Source organism: Balaenoptera ricei, chromosome 7 (assembly GCF_028023285.1).
Source record: "Balaenoptera ricei isolate mBalRic1 chromosome 7, mBalRic1.hap2, whole genome shotgun sequence".
NCBI lineage: Eukaryota > Metazoa > Chordata > Mammalia > Artiodactyla > Balaenopteridae > Balaenoptera > Balaenoptera ricei.
Genome location: NC_082645.1, coordinates 83,318,674 through 83,337,564, shown reverse-complemented (window position 1 = coordinate 83,337,564; position 18,891 = coordinate 83,318,674). Strand labels below are relative to the sequence as shown.

The following is an 18,891-nucleotide window of genomic DNA, read 5'->3' as shown; positions in this document are numbered from 1 at the left end:
ACAGCACAAAAAAGTCTTGAATTAAAAGATGTACTTTGGGGCTTCCCTGGTGGTGCAGTGGTTGAGAATCTGCCTGCCAATGCAGGGGACACGGGTTCGAGCCCTGGTCTGGGAAGATCCCACATGCCACGGAGCAACTGGGCCCGTGAGCCACAATTACTGAGCCTGCGCGTCTGGAGCCTGTGCTCCGCAACAAGAGAGGCCGCGATGGTGAGAGGCCCGCGCACCGCGATGAAGAGTGGTCCCCACTTGCCGCAACTGGAGAAAGCCCTCGCACAGAAACGAAGACTCAACACAGTCATAAATAAATAAATAAATAAATAAATAAATAAATAAATAAATAAATAAAAGAACGTGAATTTCTTTAAAAAAAGAAGAGGAAGAGAAAAAGATCTCTCTCCCCAACATACACCTCATACCACGTAAGGAGGAAAGGTCATGTGAGCACAACTCCAGAAGGTGAACAGAAAGAGAGACCTAACCAGAAAACTTAAGTGGTTGGCACCTTGATCTTGGACTTCTCAGACTCTAGAACTGTGAGAAAATAAAAAAATAAATTTCTATTGTTTAGGCACCCAGTCTGCGGTACTTTGTTAAAAAAAAAAAAAAAAAAGATGTACTTTGTAAATAGCTTGAAAATGTGAACATCTCTAGGATAAAGGGTTATGGTTTTCCACGTTAGCTGTTAAGTTTGGGGGAAGGATGAAAATGTGAATAAATGAGCTACATCATTCTCAGATGGAAAGAAGACTCACTTGTTAGAAATTAATGTATAAATTCAGTGCATTTGATTTGGGTGGTAAGACTTGGATTGGGGAAACTTGACAAGATCATTCTAAACTTTATCCAGAGGAATAAATATATGAGGAAACTCTTGAAAAAGAAAATCGGTGAGGAGAGAATTTCACCAAATATAGTAAAATAAATTACAAAAGTATAGAAATTAAAACAATGTGTTACTGGCATAGGAATGGACAATCAAATCAGTGAAACAGATATAGTGAGTCCAGAATTAGACTCAAGTGTATATGGTCATTTGGTATAAAATATAGGAAGCATTTGAAACTACTAGAATGAGATGGATTATCTAATAAATGGTGTTGAGACAACTGGCTGGTAAAAAGCTGAATCCTTCCCTAATTTCTTATACCAAGATAAATTCTAGAGGTAGAAAATAAAAAGATGAAAGTAATGGAATACAAGGGAGGGAAATACTTTTTTTTTGGAGGAACAAGAGCCCAGTTTTTTGTTTTTTTAATTAATTAATTTATTTATTTTTGGCTGTGTTGGGTCTTCGTTTCTGTGCGAGGGCTTTCTCTAGTTGCGGCGAGCGGGGGCCACTCTTCATCACGGTGCGCGGGCCTCTCACTGTTGCGGCCTCTCTTGTTGCGGAGCACAGGTTCCAGACGCGCAGGCTCAGTAGTTGTGGCTCACGGGCCCAGTTGCTCCGCGGCATGTGGGATCTTCCCAGACCAGGGCTTGAACCCGTGTCCCCTGCATTGGCAGGCAGACTCTCAACCACTGTGCCACCAGGGAAGCCCAGAGCCCAGTTTTTTTATTTGATCATTTCTTGCATTTGAAGTACTCCTCGATGACATCCTTGGCCTGAGACTCTTTGCCATAGTCCTTGACCACCACACAGCTGCAGCCAACCACTTTGCGGGGTTTTCCCTCTCTGTCAGTCTTACAGAGGCCTGCCCATTCCCCTGGTTTCTTGTCGTCATCAACCTTAATCAGGTTGATCTGGTGCTCAGCACAAAGGGCCTCCACCAATTTGACATACATAGGCTTGTCACAGTTGGATGCAAGCACACAGAGATGGGCTTGGCGCTTGTCTAAGGCTTTGGCGGCTTCGCGAATTCCACGTGCTAGGCCATCGTGGATGAGGGCGGTCTTCAGCACCTCTTGCAGAGCAGTATTAACGTCCATTACACCTCCAGCAGCAATGCCTTCCTCGGCCATGGCGGTGGGTTACGGGTGGAGCCGAATCTTGAGTGCACCCAGGCCTCCGCCTCCGCGCGGCTCCGCGGCAGCAGGGAAAGAGGGGAAATACTTTTTTAATCCTGGTGTGAGGGAGGACTTTCTAAGCATAATAGCAAAGATAGACATCATAATGGAAAAGATACCTTTGAATATATAAAAACTGTAAACTTCTGTATATTAAATCTCCGTAAACAAGGTTAAAAGATAAACTAAAGGTATGTACAATATATGTGGAAAGTGTTAATGTTCCTCATATATATAAAGAACTCTTGCAAATTATTTAGGAAAAGATAAACACCCAAATAGAGAAATGGGCAAAGAATATGCAGAGGCCACTCACCAAAGAAACTGTATATAGCCAACACGTATATGAAAGGGTGTCCAGTCTCAATTTCACCTGAGATCTGAGAATTCATATGACAGCCATACGGTGCCATTATTTACTTGTCAAATCAGCAAAGATGAAAATAAGATCTCAAGGAGGGTATAGACAAAGGGACACTTTGATGCCTTTTTGGGGAAAGTGTGATTTGTACTAGCCTTTGGAGGGCAGTTTGACATCTGTATCAACATTCAACAGAGTATATCCTTTGACAGAACAGTACCACGCTGGGGAATTTACCCTAAGGGAAATCACTGGACAACTATATATACAAAAAATGCTTGTTGTTCTGTGGTTTATAATAACAGGAGATTAGAAATTACTAGTAGTTTATTTCTGAAATATGTTACAGTATATCCATATGTGGTAATATCATACCATCTTTTAAAGGGGTGATTTGTATCAATTTTTACCTATTACATATATTTATTGATGGGTGAGATCTTCAAGGTCTATTTTTTTTTTTTTTTTGGCTGTATTGGGTCTTCGTTGCTGTACACGGGCTTTTCTCTAATTGCAGCGAGCGGGGGCTACTCTTCGTTGCAGTGTGCAGGCTTCTCATTGCGCTGGCTTCTCTTGTTGTGGAGCACGGGCTCTAGGTGTGTGGGCTTCAGTAGTTGTGGCACGCAGGCTCAGTAGTTGTGGCGCACGGGCTTAGTTGCTCCGCGGCATGTGGGATCTTCCCGGACCAGGAATCGAACCCGTGTCCCCTGCGTTGGCAGGCGGATTCTTAACCACTGCGCCACCAGGGAAGTCCCTCAAGATATATTTTTGAGTGAAACAGCCAGTTGCTAAACAGCATATGTCATGTGTGCATATAAGATTAAGAAGAGGTCCAAAAGGTTAATTATGGTTGAACCTGGGTGGTAGGATTTCCGCTGTTTTCTTTATTCCTTTGTGTGCTATTAAGATTTTTTACACTGACCAAGTATTGTGTTGATAAATGATAAAGACTAATGCACTTATATCAAGAAGCCACATGCACAAGAAAGCCAACAAACCAGGTTCCAAAGTGGTTCATATTTAGTATAAGGATATGACTGCTAAAATGCACTTGTTATATTTGTTTGAATAAGTATAGCGCATACTTCAATGGTGTGGTACTTACTACCCATAGTGATAAGCAGAGAGGTGCTCCCGCCTTTTATTACGTGACAGGGGCCTTTCTCGTGGTGGTGGGAGATGTTGGCATCTCAGTAGAGTCCTTTTCTTCTACCATCATGCTTCCTTCTTTGGAGGAATTTCAGGGGGGACCCCATTCATTGGCATTTAAGACTGGAAATGTGTATGACTGAGATTCTGGAGGGCAGTATCATATAATTTCATGTCTTTTTACTTAGGTTTATGAACCACATGTCATATCATAAATTATGGAAAAATAATTTTTGATTGCTAGTTTCGATTAGGGTAAAAATCAAGTGAAAGTTTCCAGGTACTTTTTGGGCTTCTTTATTTTCTAATTTCTTTTATAATGAGAATATACTCATAATCAGAAAAAAAAAATTTAAAGCTTTGTTGAAAAGAGCTAACTCATATTTAAAATGAATTGGGCAGAGATAACCACATGCCCAGATCGTTCTTAAGAGATATGCGCAAATTAAAAGGATATAACATATATTTTAGATCAATTAGTTGTGTCAGCTGTGATTTTTACCAAGGAAATATTGCTTTTGGTTTCAAATGTTAAATAACTATATAATTATGACAGCCAGAGGACTTTCCATTTGTAGTTTTATAGATGTATTATCATTGCAACTGACTTGAAAAGAAAAGAAATGCAAAGAGCTTAAATACGTGTTTTATTTAATTAGGGTAGAAGCCTGTGGGGCTGGGTGGGATTTTTTTCCCCAGGAGGTTGCATAGCTGGTTGTCGTCAAGTCAGTTGCCAACTTTCTGCTTAAAGAGATGTTCCTGGCAGTCAGTCTAGGGCAGCTGTGGGTTTCTTGCTATGTACTTTCCGAAGTCACCCTGAATGTAACACAGGTCACATTCTCCTTCTCCTTCAGCCCCTTCCTAAACTCCTTCCTGGCTTTCCTTCTCCAACATGCACCTGATCAGAATTTTTGATGTAACACCTTCACAACCAACCCTTATATGTCCCTGCTTGATATACTTTATTTGTTGGTACATAATCCCTATCAGTCACACCAAAAGGCAACTGTGGTGTAGGGAAAAGAGTACTAAGTTTAGCTCAGAGGCAGAAGCCTTGGGTTCTGTGTGTTTTTGAGTCAATTAATCTACTCTGGGCTCAGTTCCCTGTCTATAAAATGAGTATGATAACAAACTTTGTATAAGGTTTTGGTTGGAGAGATGCTATGTGTATATCTGTTAGGATTAGATTTGGCTGCATTAGAGAGAAAATGGATAATAGTAAAATGGTAGCTTGTAGTAAAATAAAAGCTTATTTCACTAAAATATAGTGGTTTTGAATAAAATAGAAGTTTATTTATTTCCTATGTGCAAGTACAGAGATAGACTGTCCCAAGACTAGCGTGGTACAGGCATACCTCAGAGGTACTGCGGGTTTGGTTTCAGATCACTGCAATAAAGCAAGTATCACAATAAAGCAAATCACATAAATTTTTTGGTTTCCCAGTGCATATAAAAGTTATGTTTACATTATAATGTAGTCTATTAAGTGTGCAATAGCATTACATCTAAAAAGCAATGTGCATACCTTAATAAAAAATACTTTACTGCTAAAAAGTGCTTAACCATCATCTGAGCCTTCAGCGAGTCAATCTTTTTGCAGTAGTAACATCAAAGATCACTGATCACAGATCACCGTTACAAATATAATGATAATGGCAAACTTCAAAATATTGCAAGAATTGCCAAAATGTGACACAGAGACATGAAGTGGGCAAATGCTGCTGGAAAACTGGCACCAATAGACCTGCTCAACTCAAAGTCGCCACAAACCTTCAATTTGTAAAAAAAAAAACAAAAAACAAAAAAAACTCAGTATCTGAAAAATGCAATAAAGCAAAGCACAATAAAACAAGGTTTGCCTGTACTCAATGATGGTAGGAGCTAGTCTTTGTCTCCTTTTGTGCTGCCGTCCTTGGTAGGTGGCTTCCATCTCATTGTCCAAAATGTCCACTTGAGCTCCAGCCATCACCTCCAAATTCCAGATAGCAGGAAGGTGGAGGAAGGGGATTCCACCCCCACCCCACCCCAAGGACACTTCCACTAAGGAAACGATTGCTTATGCATTATCTAGAACCTCATCATATGTTCATGTACTCGGCTAAAAATAATTGTTTTTTATGAAAGAAAGATGTTGGGGGAAACCAACAGTCTTTGCCATGACCTTTGAAAGACTTTTGTGACCTGGGAAATACTCTGAGGCCAAGAAACTACATTATTTATGTAATATGACTGTGAGGCAACCGCATATACATTCATCCATTCACCAAATATTTATTAAATACCTGCTAGAGGTTGTAGCACTAGAGCTGACACCCCATATACTTTCTCACATTTTCTTAGTTAGTTTATGTTATTTCCAAAAAAGAGTTTGAGAGATCCATGTAGCTGTGATTCCCTCCCCGCTTCCCGCTTTGCTGTGCATGTGGGAACATAACATCACTAAAATACCATATCCCTCTATTTGGGAGGAGGGAAGGAGAAGGGTGACACTGGAGCATGTTGTAAATGGCAGCTCTCTTAGCTCGCCAGTACAGACACTGTGTGTTTTCCCCTCCAGCTCTTAGAGGTCCTGTCTTTTGTCATCAGTGCTTCATGTTGCTTTACATCTTGTGTCCCTACTTACTTTGTGTATATGCCTTTCCCTCTATTTAAAACAGATGTGCTGGATTGTCTCTTTATCATCTGCCCTCTCCCTCTCAAACAGGGAACACTCTGTGTTTGAACAAGCCTTTGTTTTATTTGGGAGGCAAAGATGGATGGATGGATGGATAGATAGATCAATTAGTGGGCGGGGGGGTGGATGGGTATGCAAGCAAACATGTATAATCTAAGCAGGATCCCTAAGGAAACAGGATCTGCAGTCACAGGCTCAGGACACTCCATTTGGAAAGGATCTGGAGATGTCTGACATCCTTCCTTGTAATCTTTCAAGAATTGACAGTAGTGGGCTTTTTTTTTTTTTTTTTTTAATCTTCTTGTTTCTTTTATTATGAAACATTTCAAACATTCAGAAAACAACCATGAGCCCACTACTGAAATGGAACAAATGTTAACATTTTGCCCTATTTACTTAAAAAAACAAAATGAAATTTTATAGCTGTAGAGATTTCCTCATATAAACACATGCTCCTTGTGTCATTCATGTCTTTGCATTAGCACCACCTTATCTGAGACACCGTCCCAGAACTTCCTTTGTAAAAGAGGCTCCCTCCATCAGCCTCTAACCTCTCTTGCTAGCACGTCCACCGCCTGACATATACAGTGCATTTTTCTGTCTTCTGTCTGTCTCCCTCCTAGCATGTCTAGCATGTCTGCTCCATGAGAGCTGGGACATGGCTTTGTTCCCATTGAATCACCCTCATCTGGCATCAACGAGGATCACATGAACAGAGATGAAGCCTCTTTTAGGCTTCCTGACCCATCATCTCCCTCCATGTCTCTCTCCCCAGGGGGAACCACTGTCCTGAAGTTTAAATACCCTTCCCATCCTTGTCTTTATATACTCTAATTTAATTTATACCTTTAAATCTCTGTGTGTGCATGTGTGTACACAGATGCCAAAACAAAAGATGGTGTTGTGTATCTTTAAATACATTAACTAAGCAAGCTGTTTATATCCTCTGTAACTTGCTTTTTCTTGTTTGACGTTATGTGTTCGAGATTTATCTATGTGGATACATGCCCACAAGAATTTACTTCATATATTTCATATTCCTACAATATTCCTTCTAGGATTTTATCACAGTGGGTCCACAGCCTTTTAATAATGGCTATATTACCCTTCTTTTGTCAGGAACTCTCTGAATCTGAATCTGACCTGTGGTAACAATTGTACAAATCCTAGAAATGGGCTAAAAAATTAGGATGGTAAATTTTGTTATGTGTATTTTACCACAATTTTTAAAATTTTAAAAAAACTTATTAAATTATACATTTAGAAAAAAATAAGTTAGAAGGGGGACCAATAAGGCTTGCACTCTTTGTAAAAGTAAAATCATTGTTAATGGTAATTTTAGAGACTTAATTTTACTCACCGTTGAATACGTTTAATTATAACAGTAGCTTTTTCAAGGAATTGTGATTTTGTTCTTTGTACCTTAGAAACTAGAATTCCCTCAAAGAAGACATACAAATGACCAACAGGTACATGAAAAGATGGTCAACATTACTAATCAGGGAAATGAAAATCAAAACCACAATGAGATATCACCTCACACCTGTTAGAATGGCTATTATCAAAAAGACCAGAGGTAACAAATGCTGGCGAGGATGTGGAGAACGGGGAACCAGCCCTTCTATACTGTTGGAGGGAATGTAAGCAGGTGCAGCTGCTATGGAAAACAGTATGGAGGTTCCTCAAAAAATTAAAAATAGACCTATCATATGATCCAGCAATTCCATTTCTGGGTATATATCCAGAGGAAAAGAAATCATTGTCTTGAAGAGATCTCTGCACTCCCATGTTCATAGCAGCATTATTTACAGTAGCCAAGGTGTAGAAATAAACTTAGTATCCATGCATGGGTGGATGGATAAAGAAAACATGGTATATATGTACATTGGAATCTTATTCAGCCTTAAAAAAGAAGGAAATCCTGTCATTTGCAATAACATGGATGAACCTGGAGGACATTATGCTAAGTGCAATAAACCAGACAGAGAAAGACAAATACCACAGGGTATCACTTACATGTGGAATACAAAAAAAAAAAGGTAAATATGTGAGGTGATAGATGTGTTAATTAACTTGATGGGAGAATCTTTTCACAATGTATATCTATATCAAATCATCTCATTGTATATTTCAAATATCTAAATTTTTGTCAATTATATCTCAGTGAAGCTGGAAAAAAATAGAATTCCCTCAGAGATAAATCACATATTTCAATATATAGTTCTCCCGTATTAGAGAACCTTTAATGGCTTTTCTCCTAAGGAGAGAAAACTTGAGAACAAATATATTGAGTTGCCCTAAAGTAATATTCAGAATTCTTGGCTTTTGACAAGATTCTAAATGTCAGGGAAGTCTGTTTTTGCAACAGCATGACAACTTGACTTCACACGTCGGTACAGATTAACTGCAGTGCCTGGATTTTCTTTAAGACACCTTCAAATATTCCCTTTCCAAGCTTCCTATTAAAAGCAGACTTGTTAGAGGACAAAGCTTTATTTATAAAGCATTTTGCAGATATAATTATAGGTACAATTGGAAAAGTTAAGGAAGATTTATCACCCATAATTTTGAATAATGACTCAGTAGACCTTGGCTAAATGTGAAAGTGTTCTAGAAGGATCACACGATTGACCCTGTTTTTCATTTTGCTCATAAAAATCCATCCGGGCTGTCCCATGAATGTCTTGTTTCTAGAGATACAGTCAGATTTAATGAGCTATTTATCAGTTTCAAAACAGGTCCTGTTACTGCATTTCTTAAATTCGATTGGTATATGTCCCCGAACCCTACTAAACTTGAATACTTAAAAACACTATTTAAAACATATTTGGCAGTTAAATTAACTATCTAACTGCGGCTGTTTCACTTCAGTTCAATCAGCAGATGTTTATTGAGCATCTACCATGTTCCCAGCACTGTGCCAGGGCTGGGACTGTAAGATGAATAGAATAAGGTTCTGGTCCTCCTGGACCACATAATCAGGTGGCTGAGACAGATATTTATCCATGTTATCAAAAGAAATGGTCAATGCTACAATAGAAGTAGAATCGTCCTGTTACTGCACGCTCCCTGTGTGGCCAGGACTCTTAGAGCAATAGATTACTACCCTCAGCAACAGTGCCAGGAAGTGCATGGGCAGGTGTGAGGGTGGTGATGGGGGGAGAGCTTTTAAACCTACCCACCATCTTCATCAACTTCCTTCTTCAAGCTGCCAGTAATAATAATGACAGTAGTTTTTGATTTGGGCAATTGATCTTTTCTCAATCTTATATAAAGTATGACTAAAAACATCTTTAGAAACTTTTTATTTTATTGAATTAAAAATAGACTTTATTTTTTTAAAATTTTATTTATTTATTTATTTATTTATTTATTTATTTATTTATGGCTGTGTTGGGTCTTCGTTTCTGTGCGAGGGCCTTCTCTAGTTGCAGCAAGTAGGGGCCATTCTTCATCGCGGTGCGCGGGCCTCTCACTATCGTGGCCTCTCTTCTTGCGGAGCACAGGCTCCAGATGCGCAGGCTCAGTAATTGTGGCTCACGGGCCCGCCCAGTTGCTCCGCAGCATGTGGGATCTTCCCAGACCAGGGCTCAAACCCATGTCCCCTGCATTGGCAGGCAGATTCTCAACCACTGCGCCACCAGGGAAGCCCTAGACTTTATTTTTAATAGCAGTTTCAGGTTCACAGCAAAATGGAGCAGAGGATGCCCTCTGTCCCCACATATGCACAGCCTCTTTCGCTGTCAACATCCCCGGACAGAGTAGTACATTTGTTACAGTCTGTGAGCCTGCATTGACATTCCCCTCAAAGTCCACAGTTTACCTTAATATTTACTCGTGGTGTGGTACATTCTGTAGGTTTTGACTAAAGTATAAGGACATGTATCTGCAGTTATAGTATCATATAGAACAGTTTCACTATCCCCCAAATCCTCTGTGCTCTGCCTATTCATCCCTCCCTGTCTCTGTTTTATTGAACTTTACATATAACCTAAGTAAGAACAGTTGGCCTGAAATGCAAAAGCGGCTCCAGCTAGACTGTCACACCAAAGCCCTCCCAAGCACATTCTGGAGTCACTGCTGACTATGTTACTTCCTTTGGTCATCCACGCCTGTACGTGAGAGCTGCTGTGTTTAGCGCAAATGCTCACAGTTTATGTTAGAGTCTGTGGCATTAAATTCTGCGGTTTCAAAACCATTGAATGTGGTAGATGTGTTCACGGTCAACTTTTTGTTCACCATCCTCCCTTTCCCATCACACTTTGACCACCCTTGTCTTTATAAAAAGGTCGGAAGTCTCCAAACAGAATCGCCTTTGTACTGCTGAGGGTTGGGGGTCTTCTGTGCTCCAAATGTCTGATTACAGTATAAACAGACCTGTTTGCTTTTAGGGAAGCAAATGTTTTCTGTGTCCAACTGAGCTTGTAAAATTTCATTAAGAAGCTAATCATTAGCCCTGATTAAGTAAACACTGGATGTTCGGCATGAATATTTTAACTTCCTATTTCCAGGCTGGCTTAGCCTTCTCAAGGTTACTGATGGTCAGCTGGCACCGATAATTTTTCAGTCACCTGCGCAGTTTTCCACTCCATCATCAGAGAATCTCCTCCCCTCCCCCATTCAACCGGGGAAGAAAACCAGGGCTCTCCTATAGTCCCAGACATGAAGCTGGTTCTCTGATGCTCATTAGAGGACTTTTTTTTTTTTTTTTTAACATCTTTATTGGAGTATAATTGCTTTACAATGGTGTGTTAGTTTCTGCTGTGTAACAAAGTGAATCAGCTATACATATACATACGTCCCCATATCTCCTCCCTCTTGCGTCTCCCTCCCACCCTCCCTATCCCACCCCTCTAGGTGGACAGAAAGCACTGAGCTGATCTCCCTGTGCTATGCGGCTGCTTCCCACTAGGTATCTATTTTACATTTGGTAGTGTATATATGTCCATGCCACTCTCTCACTTCGTCCCAGCTTACCCTTCCCCCTCCCCCTGTCTTCAAGTCCATTCTCTATGTCTGTGTCTTTATTCCTGTCCTGCCCCTGGGTTCTTCAGAACCATTTTTTTTTTTTCTCTTGCAGTTGAAGTAGTGAATCTCATTGCTGCCTACTCCAGTGCAGGACAAGAGACTAAACTCTGCTCTCTTTCTAATTCAACTTGAAATTGCCACCATTTCTATCCCTCCATATTTGCCTTTATAAACATTTCAGGCTTTAACAAAGATCAGATTTCCTTTTATGGATACTTACAAATCAGTAGGAAGACGTGCTTAATAGTACGCTTTTATTTTCAAATCTAGGAAAGAGCATAAAAGATAAAGATGCAAAAACCTTAAAGCAGTTACCGCCAGTGACTCAGACGTTATTAATATCGCTGTGGGCACAAGGAATTGGAATGGTGTTAGAACGATTTTCTCCGGGGAAGAATACATTATGACAACATTTTCCAAGGTGTGTTTCTCAGAGGCCACAATAAATTTGACTAGTGTTTAGAAGGGGAAAAAAACATATTTTGTGGCTAAATAAAATTGGGAAGTACTTCTACTGCAAATTTCCTTGTTTTAGTGATTTACAATGTGTATTGCTATATTAAAGGCTCTGGGAATTCCTGCCATAAGGAAACCTGTTTAACTTTCTTCAACACAGTGTTTCAAATTTATTTGGCTTCAAATGCCTACTTTTTTTTTTTTTTTTTTAAATGTGACACCTGGAACCAACGCTCAGAGCCAATGGGATATACCTACACTTTGGGATATCATGTTGTAGAATGAGAGTCTCTGGAATAGTCTGTGGCAGTGGTTCTTGAACTTGAGTGTGCATTAGAATCCTGGAGGACTTGTTAAAATACTAGGTTGCTGGGTCTCACCCCCATAGTTTCTGATTTGGGAGGTCCAGGGTGAGGCTTGAGAATCTCTTTTTCTAATAAGTTCCCAGGCAATGTTGATGATGTTGGTTGGCGACCACACTTTGAGAACCACTAGTCCATGTTCAAACTGGAAGGAAACGAAAGTTATGGGGGATGGGGGTGGTACCACAGGTGCGCTGCTATACAGTATACAAGTTAGTGTACTCATACAAGAGATACCGATCAAACCTGCTCTGTGTCAGGCACCGTGCTAGGTGCTGGAGATGATCCTGGCATTCAGGAGCTTACAGTATAGTAGAGAGATAGACAGTAAATGGGTAAAGGAAATGAGTCATAGGTCCCTATGAATTGAGAAGACTACTGTGAAGGAAGCCAGCAGTGTGTGTGCTATGATACTCAATAAAAGGTGGTCGGGAAAGATCTCTCTGAGGTGGCAGGGACATTTCAGCTGAGACTGGCCGTGAGAAACCAGGGGGCCATGAGAAGATGGGGATGATGTTTCAGTCTGGATAAAGCCACGAGCAAAGGCCCTGGGGGGTGGTGGGGCAGGGGGAGAGTAGCAAGTTCTGGGAATGGAAAGAAGGCCAGGATGGCTGGAGGACAGTGAGAGAGAGAGAGAGAGTGTGGAAGAAGAAGAGGTTGGAGGGGAGACAAGGAAGGGCCGGGTCACTGGAACTGAATGAGGCAGTTTGGGTTTAATTCTAAATGCGAAAGGTTCTGGTGACTATTGTAAACAGTCACTCTGGGTGTTGTGTGAAGGAAGGATTGTAAGGGGAAGAGTAAAAGCTGGGAGACCAGCAGGAAGACCATAGCTGGAGTCAGGGTAGAGGTGATTTGCCTGGGGTTAGGGCAGTGGCGGTGGTCAGGCGGCCACGTACTCATGAGCTCTAGGGGGCGCCACTCACAGGGATTACTTGTGGCTGTTAGCAGTGGAGAGATGTGGATTGCTTCCCAGCATATCTCGGAGGTAGATCATCTCGGATTTGATGATGGGTTAAGTGTGAGGGGCAAGGAACAGACAGGTGCCAGGAATGACTCCTGAGCAACAGAGAAGGGGAAGAGCTGCAGGAGGAGGAGGCAGCTTATTTCAGAGAGAGAGGAGGGAACTAAACAGTTATTTTTCAGGGGGACAGTGAAGTGACCACAGCCAGTTATTCTGCAAATATAGTAATTGGCTGTTTGCTGGTACACAAGAGAAATGATATTGGGGTTTAATAAATACTCTTATTAGAGAGTTGCTCTATGTGTTGTGTATCAATGGTTGCCTGGTAGCCCAGAATTAGAAAACAAATAAGGCCATTTAACACTAAGCATAATGTTGTCTTTCTCTAATAATTCAGAGAGCACTTCAGAACCTCACAGAGACTGTTACTATTGCTGTGTAACAAACCACCTCACAACTTAGTGGCATAAAACAGCCATTGTATTATGCTCATGGATTTTGTGGGTTAGGAATTCAGACAGGGCACAGCGGGATAGCTTCTCTCTGTTCCATGGTGTCTGGGCTCAGCTGGAAAGACTTGTCAGCCTGGGGGGACTTGACAGATGGGGGCTGGAATCATCTGGAGATGTCTTCACTCACGTGCCTGGCAGCTGATGTTGGATGTCGGCCTGAGCACCTCCACGTGGGCTCTCCACATGGCCTGGGCTTCCTCACTTCTCGGCCCCTACACGATAGTTGAACTTCTGACATGGCAGCTCAGGGCTCCAAAGGCGAGTCATCATTGCAAAGATCTTGAATGTTTGAATTATACGAAACAGGTTGCTGAATTCATGTTCTGCTTAATAGAATGCTAGATATGAACGAGATTGCCTTGCTTGCATGCTGCCTCGGGGATAATTTGGGAAGAAGAGCCTGGTTTAGGGAAAGAGCTGGCTGTTTTGCATTAGAACAGATGACAAGGATATTCTCGCTTTGGCTGTGAGCCAGTCATGTGATAAACAAGTATTTTTCCAGCCTCTTCTACTTGCCCAGCTCTCAGGGGTGAAGCAACCAAGCATAGTTCATGCTTATCGGATAATAAGAGGATGTTTATAAACTAGGTCATATAAGAACTGGTTTGGAATTATTTAAAAGCATTACCTGGATTCAGATTTCCCAAAACCTCTATTCATAGATCCATTCTGGTGAGTTTCATCCATGAAGTAGCAATGCACAATGCTTCCTTAGAAATTGTTCTTGATGTGAATCTTGGGTAGCCCTTGATGACTAGAAGACACCAGTCTGAGTTGGATGGTCTAACCCTAAGATAAATCCTTGATCTAAGGCAGTAGATTCCAAAAAGGGGAGTATAGGCCTCCCAAGAAGTGTTCAAGATGATCCATGGAGGGCAATGGAATACCTACCTCTATTTCTTAAAAAAAAAATTTAATATATATTTTGTGTGCATCTTATAGAATATTAAATATGTAATGCATGTATGAAATTTATGATTGGTTAATTTAAAAAATAATTTTGTTTGTGCTCAAAAAGTTGTTTTTTGCTGATGGAGTACAGCTTAAAGGTGTGTTTTATCACATTTATTCCTTGTTGCTAATGCTTTTCAAACTTTATTATGCAAATCACCTAGAGAAACTTGGTTTTTCTCAGCTCAGTGCAAGAGTGATTAGAATTTGGGGAATTGATTCACACTAAGCTCACAAGAGAATGATTTATCAACCAAAATGCCGAATTTATTAATTTCCAATAGCTGGAAAACTAGACCTATCATTGATACATGTTATGCTTTTATTCTTGGACAAAGTGATTTATCTCAGGATATGAAGTATCAGAAAGCTATGTGTCTTTTAGACACAGAACTGCATTTTCTGAGCTTCTCTAGTGTTTAGGGCTCTTCTTACATATGACCTCCTGGTTACCACTCTCTGTTCCTAGCTCACCTGGCTCACAGGTGCTCACCCACAGGAAATGAGATGCAGCATGTGACCCCCTCGCTGTGGTTGGTGTTCAGTCCACCTTTCTGGCACCCTGGTAATTATAGGTGCCTGTGGCAGCAGTCAGATTTTGTTCACCAAAGATGAAAAGCTTGTCTGGTCAGCTCCTCTGTCAGGTGACACCTCCTGCCATGTTGTCATATTTTGATTTCGTTCATCTGATCCTGTGCATCTCCAGTCACAGGGTCTACTAGAGAGGATGTTTATCTGGCCCTTGGACATCTTGATTACCCTGGAATTTAGGTGAGACTGGGTGGGACACCTTATCCTTCCCCACCTCTGTCCCACCCTGACTTCTTTCCCTCTTCCCATCAGCCAACCAGAATGGGGGGAAGAGTAAAAACATGGATTACATAATACAGGCAACATTTGTTGAGTGCTAACCATATACTAGGAACTGTGCTTTATTAGCATCATTTTATTCCATCTCACAAATTCCCATTTTACAGATAAAGAAATGGAGGCTCCAGTAATTTGCCTGAGACCACATGGCTCCAGGTGTCAGGGCCAGGATTGGAACCAGATCCCTCTGCTTCCAGAGCCCACTGTTGCACTGTCATCCTTAGAGATGGCTAAAATCCAAGGCAGAATCAACTAAGTACAAACAAATTTCAGGGACCAGGGAGGGGAGGAACTACTGCTTTTGAGAGATGTTGCTGGGAAGGCATTGCTGAGAGGGCCTGGAGGAGGTTGAGGGCTGTGCCTTCTAAAGTTAAGACATCTTAGGGGTGGAGAGACGCGGGGGAGGAAGGCGGTTCTGGTTAAGAGGCAGGCCTGATGGAGCAGAGGTCTGGGGCCAGGAAAGCCAGCGCTCTGGGGCTGGGAGGGTCCCTTGGCAGGGGGTGGGGGTGAGAGGTATGGGGGGGGGGGCGGGTAGGGGCGGGCTGCAGGGAGGGGAGCAGTAGGAGGTGAGAGAATCCTGTCGCACGGCGACCTTCACCCTCCCATGGAAAGCTGCCTCTTCGAGTAGGGATGACGTCATCACTGCGCATGCCCACTGTGGAGGCAAAGCCTGCCCTTCCTTCTTCCACCGAGAGACCACGCTGTGGGGAAGGGCTCTCTAGAGAGCTGCTGTTCGGCTGGAGGAAGTGCCTGACCTGCCTGACCCCACAGTGTGGCTCCGGAGAACCAGAACCGAGGGAAAGGGCTTCCTGTGTCAGGCCGCCTGGGAACTCCAGGAACACAGCAGCTGTTAACTTCCTTCCCTCTTCCCCACACCCTTGACCTCGTGCTGCCAGAGAGGGGTCTGATATCCAGACACAGCTGGTAGCATCTGAGGCCAGACCTCCAGTGACCTGAGGAATGTGGAAAAGTCCCCGCTCAGCCGAGTTGGAAATCAAGTCGGTTCTCACCCCTGAATAAAATTTCCCTAGCAACTCCGGTCCTAGCTGAGGGACACGGCTGGACTGGGATGTGGGTCCCCCAATACACCTCAACCTTTTTGGGAAATCCATCCTTCTGGGAAATTCTTGAGGGATTGAGAAGCGGTAGATACTACCTGTGACCCCACTTCCGTTACTTGTCCTTCATGAAGCACTTTGCTGGACCCACACCCCCGCTGTAATCTGTTCAGCCCTCTCCTTTTAAGAAACAGTGTTGGTGTTCTCCGTCACCAGCACCCCTCCCCAGCACTGGGCCTGCACTGGCCTGTTAATAAAGGTGACCAGGGACTTCCCTGGTGGCGCAGTGGTTAAGACTCCACACTCCCAGTGCAGGGGGCCCGGGTTCGATCTCTGCTCAGGGAACTAGATCCCACACGCATGCCGCAACTAAGAGTTCGCATGCCACAACTAAGGAGCCCATGTGCCGCAACTATGGAGCTGGTGAGCCGCAACTAAGGAGCCCGCCTGCCGCAACTAAGACCTGGTGCAACCAAATAAATAATAAAAAAAATAAAAATAAATTAAAATGGTGACCAGCCCATGCCTTCTCCTTTCTATGCTTGTCCCAAACATCTATATTTCCTATGCCTGGAACTATCCACACTAGTAGTTTCATTTTAATAGGAGCCTCTAATCATATCATATACAGGTTTGGGTTAGCCAGAGACAAGGAAATAAATGTTCCACATTTTAAAAAAATTCAGTGTTGGTCCCCTAGTTCTACAAGCCACTGGATTCCCAGGAACTGGTATTTGTGGACTGGCCGTGGACATGAATGTCCCTCTCTAGGTCTTATTGTAGCTGAGGTCTCACAGAAACCAGAACTGCACAGCAGGCAGCCCTCACTGGAGGGGGCACAGGTGAGCTTTATTGATAAGAAACGACGCTAGCTGAGCCTCATAGCTTTTTGTTACCACCTTCTTAGCAAGCCTTCTCATCCACTGGGTGAGTGAGGTACAAAATCAAGGCCCTATTTTGAGAGCAACAGAATGGATAGGAAGTCTGAAGGGCTGAGGGGTCCTGGGATGCTCAGACAGCTTTGAAACAAGGCCAGCCCCTACCTGTGATGGACTGAGGGGGTTGCTATCTTCAGTCGGTGTTAGAGGTGGATGAGAGCCACACACAACCATGCCACCCACCCATCCAGACTCTTCGGCATCCCTAACCCCTTGTAGACAGCAGTTCCCTGCCTCACCACAGAAACCTGCAGGCTACCCTCATCCAGACCCTTTTCTTGTTGGAGTTTAGGTTTTGATAGAGTCTAAAATAAATCAAGACATTACTCTCTCTTATTCCTCCAAGAAATGTATATTGAACACCTACTGTATGACAGATGTGGTACTAGGTTGATACAGAAATGAATAAGACTATCTCTGCCCTGAGCTCACAGCTTGGTTAGTAGGAGTCAGGAAAAAAGGAGGGCAGACAATCGGATGTGATGGTGCCACGAAAGAAGATTGTAGAATAGAGGAGGTGGGGTAGAGAATCAGAAGAGGTTTCAGAGGAAAGGTCAGTTGAGCTGCATGATAAAAGACTCTCCCAGGCAACTCCAAAAACCCAAATCAGGGGCTCCCTGTTTTGTGATTTTAAAATAAATGTTGCCTTATGTTACGTCAACTGTCCCTGCTTCTTCTCAAGGGGGAATGTTTTGTGTTGACTGTCTCAACGCCCTCACACTTCCACATCCTTGCCAGCACTTGTTATTTGTGGTCTTTTTGATACTAGCCAACCTCATGTCCTCTTTTGTTATCTTGCCATTATTTTATAATTCAATGGAAAAAATAATAAATTTTACACAATTTTAATGTGTAGACCACTTTCAGAAACACATATGGTATGCAAAGCAAGATACATTTAAATTAAAAATCATTCCCCTCCGTGAATACATAAGGTCAACAGAGAAAAGATAACACTTGCAAGCAAGCAAACCAACCAAATATGTGTTAGTGTTTAACCCATCCATGGAATGCCATATCCCCATGTCCTGTGGTGTTGAGTAGGGTATTTGAGATCTTCTGGGGGAAGACCCCATTCTTGCCTTCTGTATACTCTCAGAAGCCAGATTTTCAAGCGAGGATCCTAAGGAGCTCTTAACTCATGTGAAAAAGTACCAGTTAGTCTGGAAATACTAAGCAATTTGAAGTTGGGTTGGGAAAAAATATCCCCTATAGTCCACGATTGCGAAGGCCAATTGTGTCCCCAGTGACCTTTTTCTCTGACGGTTGTTCTCAAGTGGTATGGGTTTTTTTGAGATTGTCCTGGAGGTGGAGCGATGCATCTTCTGTTTCCCTTGTCTCCAAGAAGTGCTGTTATGTAACCATCTCCACGTTCTGGGACCACTCACATCAGTCTCTAATTAGAGGGCTTGGGAGGCCTGCCATCTTGCAGTCTTCCCTCATTGAGCAGAATGCTCTGTATTGAATCATTGCAGTGTGTTTGGCTTTCTGTACTATTAGCTCAAGTTAGGAAGGGCGTAGATGAATGCTTCTTTGCTTGTTGTTGTAGAAAGTGGCCCCCTGT

The 18,891-nt window shown here is 42.4% G+C and overlaps 2 protein-coding genes across 6 annotated transcripts in view; one reads left to right on the top strand and one right to left on the bottom strand.

Moving 5' to 3' along the window:
* The window catches only part of ANKRD44 (ankyrin repeat domain 44), a 329,006-nt gene that overhangs the window by 129,572 nt on the left and 180,543 nt on the right, over positions 1–18,891 (top strand). The gene's annotated exons all lie outside the window — the stretch shown is intronic.
* LOC132368610 (small ribosomal subunit protein eS12-like) lies at positions 1,542–2,028 on the bottom strand. Its single transcript, XM_059927319.1, has one exon. It carries the CDS (start codon positions 1,960–1,962, stop codon positions 1,564–1,566), a length of 399 nt encoding a protein of 132 aa, XP_059783302.1. The 5' UTR covers positions 1,963–2,028; the 3' UTR covers positions 1,542–1,563.

Excerpts from the sequence above, each read along its gene's own strand:
- LOC132368610 (XM_059927319.1), bottom strand. The coding sequence starts at position 1,962 with ATGGCCGAGGAAGGCATTGCTGCTGGAGGTGTAATGGACGTTAATACT.